The following is an 8,231-nucleotide window of genomic DNA, read 5'->3' on the forward strand; positions in this document are numbered from 1 at the left end:
AGACGTGAGGTCTTGATCACTTTCACTTTGGATAGATGGAACATCTTTATAGAACATTTCATCTCTGAAAACACATCGACTGGAAAATCCATACGAGACAAACTGACCTGGAGTCTTCATTCAGTAGATTTGGTTCCGTTCATCTCTTCCCCTACCGGCTGTGCAGTTGGTCTTCTTTTTTGCTAAAAGAAAAAAATTAACCTCGCGCCAATTTATAACGTGCAGATCCAGCATTCGGCGGTTAAATCTGATGCGTACTGACAGATGCGGTACAAACACAGACAGAGTTTTTACAGAGATTCCTTCGACAATCTCGCCTTTGATCTGTTTCATCACACGTTCGCCTTTGATCATTTTGCCGAGCAACAGGGGGCTCAGCGACCTTCTGAGGTGTCAAAAAAAACCCTCAAAATGGCCACCTCACCTCGTCTGATTTGCTTTAAACTTGACACTGAGCTTCCTTTAGTCCTGAGCAGTACACCTGCTGAGTTTGAAGTGGATCGGATGTACGGTTGTTGAGATAGCCAAAGAACAGACCTGCACAGATTCCATATATGTGGTTAATTAAGACTCATATTTCCATTCTGTCTTATTATTGGAAGCGTTGCACCTATTTGTCCAACCAGCTGGACTCTGAGCGGTTACCAGGCAACCAGTGGAGACTCCAGGAAGTTATCGAAGATGTCGCGTCTCTGTATCGTGAACCGTAAACCCAGATTAATCAGACACGCTAATAACAGTCAGCTGTTGAGCTGTACAACAATCATTTTGGTGTTTGTCATGGACGCTACCTTCAACAAACACACCCGGAAAGCTTTGACTGTTGAAGAAGCCAAACCACAGGACACCGCCAGAGGAGCCAGAGGTGTCTTGGTGTCCATCTGGAGGACATTCTCGTAGATTAATGGTAGCAACTGGAAGACGTTCCACCTCTCATCCAAGAGGCTTCATCAGGTCTGACTGACTAGTTGGGAGTTCCAGATATCCTCAAGGATCCTTTAACACCTGAGTTTGGGTTTCAGTTGGGGGTTTGTTGCTCCTCCCCCACAATGGGGTTCGTTCGGGTCTGTTGTGTCTCGGTGTGGATGTGGTTTCATCTTCCTGGGGAGAGATCTGAGGACTGAACTGTAAACAGGTCAGAGGTGATGCCTCAGACCTCCACCTCTGTTGGATGATGGTCTTTCCAGTTCGATGGCTTCTTTCACGCCTCTCTAAAACCATCTGTCCTCTCCTCCAGCTGCTACGATTAAACTACGAGAATAACTATGACCTGGATGACTGAGAATCTTCACATCCAGAGGACACCATATGAACCTACACACTCAGAATTCAGACACTAAAACTAAAGTGGTGGAAAGTCCATGTAGAGCTCTGTAGATACATCAAATCACTTCGATTTGTGGTTCATAACCAACAATAGCGAAATGTAGGTTTTAGGCATTTTTGCAGACATATGATGCTAATTAGTGAACTTTCAAGCTGCTGTTTGGTGGATTTGGTGTTTCCAGTCTGTAGTATCTTAAATACTGCACCAGAGTGAATGAAACATCTCTAAAGTTGTCGAACTTTTCCTCCAGAAGTCATGCAGAGACCCATATAGACGTGTTTTGTTCCAAACTTTAGATTTTTAGCACATTGCAATTTGTGTAATCACACCTGTCTCGCCCTGCCTGCGATGTTTCAGTGCTGCTTTTCCAACTTCTCTGAACCACAAAGCGAACATCTCACAGGCTCTGACACCACAAAGATTAAAAAAAGTTTTTAAAGTGTCTGCCGAGCGCCGCTTCGACTGAGTTCCCGACGGCGCCGAGCTTTAGCTTGATGCGCCGGACAGCGATACGTGTGAGACATTATCGGCGGAGTCAGTGAAAGAGAAAATAGATTTCTTCTCTGGAGCAAGCTGTGAAATAGATTAAAACGAAAATAGGGAAGAAAAAAAAAGACCCTCAAAATAAAACATCCATAACTTCTGTGCAGACCGGCGAGCTAATTCGTCTTGGTGGAGCTAATGATGGCCGGGACGGGGAGGGACGGCCGGTCCGCCTCATGGGCCCAACACACCAACATCTTCAATCACATTATGCACGGACGTATGAGCGATACGCAGAGACAATGATGTGATATCCTCCTCTCATAACTGCACATCCAGGTCATTATCTGCCTCTGAATGCGACGCCAGCTTATTTGCAGCATCTCACAAGTTTCACTTTCACGCTGCTTGTTCAGCTGCTGCGCCGCTCCAGGCTGCGTTCGGATCAGCGGCCGCCAGAACCCCCCTTTGATTTGGATCCTGCGTGTCAACAGCGGATGACGTAACTCATCAGGCTGCTTTCAAACTCTTCTGTGTGTGTGTGTGTGTGTTGAATCAAAGGTTTAGCAGCAGTGTCAGGGCTGCAATCAGCACATGAGCGAGCTGTCGGCGAGTCAGACACGATCAAAAAGACACGAGCGTAAACAGGCGGCGTCTTTTGCATGTTCTTGCATAAGAGAATGTCAAGATTCTGCAGCTGAAAGGAATCTAAACCACCACAAAGACAAACCCCCTCATTGTCGTTGTTATTAATAAACTTGTGTACATCCGTGATGGTCTCCAGTGTTTCCACCATCTCAGCCTCACAGGGAGCGCTGATGACTTCTTGTTAACACAAGCGTCGGTCCGTGCAGGAACACAGACCAGCAGCTCGCCTGCTCTCCTTCTTGGACTTCTTGGGCGCCGTCCAACTGTTGGCAGCTGCTTGGAGCCGACGTGGGAAAAGCTCAGTGCAAATAAATGCACAGCGATTCAGCCGTTATGGGGGATTTTTCAACCCACTTGTTGCAGAGCTGCAGTGCTTCAGTCCTGCAGGGCCAGTTCCCTTTTTATTGCTTTAAAAAATAGCAGCGAGAACATAGTTTGGCTGTAGTTGCTTTTAATTGCATCAGATGGAAACAGACATGAAAAAATAAACACAACAAAGACACAAAGGTCAGTGTGATGAACCATCTCCAACGTGGCTCTCTTCCTGGTTCAGAACAGCCCGTCGTCTTCCTCGATAGCGGAGCTCCATCACCCTCCGTTGCCTCCTGAGGCGCCGGTCTGCAGCCACCTGGGCCTCCTGTCGACGCCCCGGTGGGGGTTTCCTTCACAAGACGACCTTCACAGTCTAAAAACTCACCACACCTCCACCTGAGCAACACTCTGACCCGACACATGGAGGCTGGTGATACCCGGTCCAGACTAAATAATGGTTCTGATGGTTTATTTACTTGTTTTCTTTAGTCAGAGCTTCAGAAGTCAATTATAAAAAGTCACACAGAGGTCTTCAGGGGCTAAAATGTCCTTGTCAAAATAAAAACTCCAATAAAAACATCATATTATAATAATATTATTTTCCTCTTTGGCTGAGTTCTTTTAACCAACATCAGGTCTGGTCACAACTACCAACAATCCAGTTATTTTCAAGATTTTAATCCGTTAAATGCCGTTAAAATACTAAAAAACATGAATCATTTTCTATATAATTAGTGCTAATTATAAACTATATAAGTACAGTGCTTAACACATTTATTAGACCACCGGTCCAGTTTGTTAATTGTTGGATCAGAATGCTGGATGTGATGAACACCAACTCTGATTCAGACGCGTCAACAAACTCAGAGCAACATGATCAACAAATGTTTGGTATAATTTGGTAGAAATGTGTTTGAGGTGTTCTTTAGCTTCTGGTTCCGTCCACTGACACGGGAGAAGCATCCAGACGTCCAGGATTCATGGAGATATTTTGACTTTTACGACCACAGACTGTTTATTAAAGCTGGATGAAGCCGGCAGGTCTGTGAGTGAAGACTGAAACCTTCCTGCTTTCTAACATCTAGCAGGAAGAGCTTTTCTGGACGTGAACGAGACTTTCAGGTCTCCTCCGACACAGCGTGGTGTTTGTTCAGTGAATTAAAATAAAGCATGAAGGCCTCTGTATTAGAAAACACACGATCCTGCTGCCGACCTCGGACACTCGATCGGCTTCTTTACTCGCCAAAGCCGAAGAAAAAGAACGAGAAAAAAAAGAAAACATCTGACATCCTCATGAGTCCCTTCTGTTTGGTTTTAAGGTGCTTTGGAGGCAGGATGACGAGGATTAGAGGGAAAGAAGAGACCAAACAGACTCATGTTATGGTCAGAAATCTTTAAACCAAAGATTGTGCGCATTGACTTGTGTTTAATAACTTGCACGACGACTGGTGCAGAACCGATCGTGTGCAGATCTGAGCAGCTGCAGCAGCGTTTGGACTGAAGCCGCTGCAGCTTGTTCTCCTGCAATCAGCGCATCCTTCAGCCCTCCGTTGTTTCTTCCCACTCGGTTCGACTCTTTGTCTCGCTGCTGCTATCGATCTCGATGCCATCCGGCCCACGCCAGCTGACCCGCTTCCACTTTCTTCTTCACTCCTCCACATCTCATCTCCTCCCCGCTTTGCCTCTTTCCTCCGTCTTCCTTCTTCCTTTGCCGGTTTTTCCACCTCCTCTTTCCCGACCCGCTCGCTTCCTCACAGGAAGGTTCTGCAGCTCAGAGTTCCAGAGACAACATAGTGACTCTGGTTTCATTTTGATTTGAGTTTTCTTCTGAAATTCACCAGAAGAAACAGAGAAAGGAGGAGAATCAGCAACAGAAGTCATGTTTCCTCACTTCGACTTTCCATCAGTGTCTTCTTTTAAATCCATTTTTATCGGTTTGCTTCTGCATCTTTATCACCTAATTGTTTTTTTTTATCCTTTATTTACTTATTCATGTATTTATTTTGCTTATTTACTATTATTTCTATAATGATCCGTTTCATCCTTGTGTTTATGATTTTACCTCCTATTTTTATTTCTGTTCTTTCCCGTATTTGGATTTTCTTGTTCTATCTAATTTACTTTGAGAGTCTTTGACCAAGTTTAACTTTATTTATACACTTTTCTCGTTCCGTCTGGACGGACCAGGCTTCTGTCGCTCGATGTCCTTGAATGATTCTTGAGTTATTATTATTTTCCCAATTTTAGATCCATGTGAGCTTTTTTTTGTCCTCCTGTTTTTTAACTATTGATGTTGCATTCTGTATAAACCAGCTGACAAAGTGAAGAAGGAAAAATAGACAGAAAAAAAAGTACTAAAAATCACAACAGTTGTGGTTGTGAACAAAACTTCCAGATTTATTTGGAAATTAAGATGATTTGGAAAAATGAAAACACCGTATTTACATGCATAGATATGTATAATAAAGGCTCGATGTGTCGTCCGTGCTGGCGGCCATCTTGGTACAGTCCGCTCACCCATAACATTGTGTTGTTGTGGTGCCTGTACTTTTTAAATAACCATCACTTGCCCAATTTTCTACCGATTTTCAAACGGTTTGGTTTGTTATAAACGTCAGAGGTGTAAAGAAAGTCGGTAGGAGCCGCTGCAACTGGCTGCCACTCTCACGGCCAGCAACAATTTATATTTTAATTATTTTGTATTTTATTTGTATTTTTGTAATTTGAATTGTAGCCACGTCAATAACGTTTGTATGAAACCAAACCGTCTCTAAATCCGTCAAGATTTCAGCGAGATCAGAGTGTTTACGTTTGTGCAGTTCCTTTACGTACCACAGGTTCCTCCAGAGAGCTGCCCTGTGGCAAGATGGCCGCCGGTGATCCCGTTCGAGATGCCGCCTTAAGACACCTCGCCTTTATTATGCATATCTATGTTCATATGTACATAAAGCTCATGTGTAGCTCAGTTGAAAAAAAATGGAGCCAGAAGAGCAGAATAGAAAATAAATACTTTATTGATCCACAAAGGGAAATCGTGTACGAGTATGACTCCTGATTTTATCAAATTAGTCTTTGATGATAGTTTTAATCCTCCAACTACAGAAAATGATGTAATTTGAAAGTCTTTTTTATTCATATTTTATTTTTTCCACTTTTTTTTGGAGCACCAGCTCAGTACCACCACAGATGTACTCTATGAAGTAGTGTTGTGTGATTATTGCTTCACGTTATTCCACAATGAAATGAAACCAGAAATGCAAGAAACTCAAAATAAAAGTGTTTTTTTGCAGAAAGAACTGAACTCAAGAACAGAAATACTTTATTGATCCTCCTCCCGTCTCAGTCGGTGAATTTTAGGACACAAATGCCAGAAACATGTCAAGAAAAATCGAAACTCAAGTCACAGTTTAGTCTCCTGAGCGACGGAGGAGCAGGTTGTTCACGCCGACCTGCTCTCCTTCCCTTCCTCCGCCGTCCAGATGCTTCCTGCCCACTTCACGCTCCCTCTCGCCGCTTTACTTTCCCCTTTACAAGGTTAAGTTATGATTTGTGGACGTAAACAAGTGCTGGGCCTCCTGGGGAAGCTTCCTGCTGCTGTGCGGCGGATGAAATGTGGCCCCGGTTAGAAAACTACGTGAGGGATTAAGAAGTGATAAAACAGGAAATGGAAATCAGGGTAACGTCAAGCGGAAAATCTGTGTTCGCCCTCGGCTCTTTATTTTCATGTACATGCTAATATTCCTGGATTGATTTGCATTTGTGTGACGGTACATGCCCCGTCTCTGCCATAAGAGAGGACGAATCGTTTCCACAGATGTTCACGGTGACGCTCTGATTTCTCCGTGTCTCCTCCAGGCGGTCGTCAGGGAAAGATGCCGGTGACGGCGCTGGAGGCGTTCGACCTGGAGACCAAGAGCTGGACGCGCTACCCCTGCATCCCCAGCCGGAGGGCCTTCTCCTGCTGCGCCTCCAACGAGCGCAGCCTCTTCAGCCTGGGGGGCCTCCAGCAGCCGGGGCCCCACAACTTCTACTCCAGACCTCACTTCGTCAGCACCATGGAGGAGTACGACCTGGATCAAGGTCAGTGGGGGTGTTTACAAAGCCGGTTAGCTTCCCTGTCTGAGTCTGCCAGAGTGAGTGTGTGATGCACATTTTGTGGACGTCTGCATGCGCCACAGGATGACAGCACAGGAACCTAAGTGGTGGTGCTAAAAACGAATAGTTATGAGGAGAAGCTGCACATTTCATCATTAAGGGAGTCGTTATTGAAGTCGTGGCTGCAGGACTTTGGAGGCGCTTTGATTCGTAGATGCCCACAAACAGTGGGAAGTTCCAGATTTATTAGAAATTCTGTGCAAATGTTTTGTGCTTGATGCACCTCAGGAATGATCAACGAATCCAGCCGCAATGTCACCTGTTTGTTTGTGTGCTATGAAGAGCAATGCAGACTGCTGCACACCATGTTGGAGGACCAAGTGCTGCTTTCAAAGTCTGCACGGACGTTTTAAAGCATGAACTAAATGGTCTGCACTTATATATCTCCTTTCTACCTTAGTGGCACTCAAAGCACTTTACAACATGTTTCTCATTCACCCATTCACACACATTCATGCACTGATGGCGACAGAGCTGCCATTGGCTGTCATCGGGAGCAACTCCAGGTTCAGTGTCTTGCCCAAGGACACTGAACCAGAACCGACGACCTTGAAGGACAACCAGCCACAGCCGCCAATTAGCCACAATTAGCCCTCATGGTAACATCCAAACACTTCAAGATGACTCAAGTCCAACTTAGGCTAAATACATAAACAGATTCTGTCCATTACAGCACACTAATCTACTCTCTAACTCACTTTCCCTGTCCTCTTTCTGAAGAAAAAAAAATCACAAACAATAAGTAGAAGTGATGGTTTACCCTAATTTGACTTTACATGTGTTAATTTACACTTTGTTTGAATGCAGCCTGTCAAATGCTGCATGAAACACAACGCCTGAACGTCCCATATGGCTTTCTCTCTGCCTTTTAAACCAGTTGCCAACCCAGACAGTTAGCTGCAGCCCGTTAAAGCTGGAATCTGACGGCTTGCATTTTCCTTCAACCTGTCCTGAACACGTGCATCGCTCTGTTTGAGTTACATAAAAGCCCGAGGACTGTTTTCCAGTGTACAGAGGCAGGCCTGGGTATGAACACCCAGTCAGCGGACCACGAGGAGTTTCCTGAAACATGTGTTAGATTAGAATCACACAATCCACCTTTAACTGGAGGAGAAGCCGTCTGGCTGCATCCCTGTGGAGCATAAAGCAGATAAAGCTGATAGATGGATGATAACAACCAGAGAACTAGTTTGCTGCTCCAGTGTTGGATGTTTTGTGAACATGGTCCCAACAGCACAGCAACAGAATCCGCTCCGACAAGATATAAATAACAATATATCTACACGTTTATCTTTATTATATGTAA

General features: G+C 44.7%; 1 protein-coding gene across 1 annotated transcript in view; it reads left to right on the forward strand.

Moving 5' to 3' along the window:
* Positions 1-8,231, forward strand: part of klhdc8b (kelch domain containing 8B) — a 70,397-nt gene that overhangs the window by 7,937 nt on the left and 54,229 nt on the right. Inside the window, exon 3 of the mRNA XM_008302746.1 lies at positions 6,626-6,850. Within this exon, the coding sequence (XP_008300968.1) occupies positions 6,626-6,850 (225 nt within the window). The remainder of the gene's footprint in view (positions 1-6,625; positions 6,851-8,231) is intronic.

The sequence above is a fragment of the Stegastes partitus genome, unplaced genomic scaffold (assembly GCF_000690725.1).
Source record: "Stegastes partitus isolate 25-593 unplaced genomic scaffold, Stegastes_partitus-1.0.2 Scaffold1871, whole genome shotgun sequence".
Classification (NCBI taxonomy): domain Eukaryota; kingdom Metazoa; phylum Chordata; class Actinopteri; family Pomacentridae; genus Stegastes; species Stegastes partitus.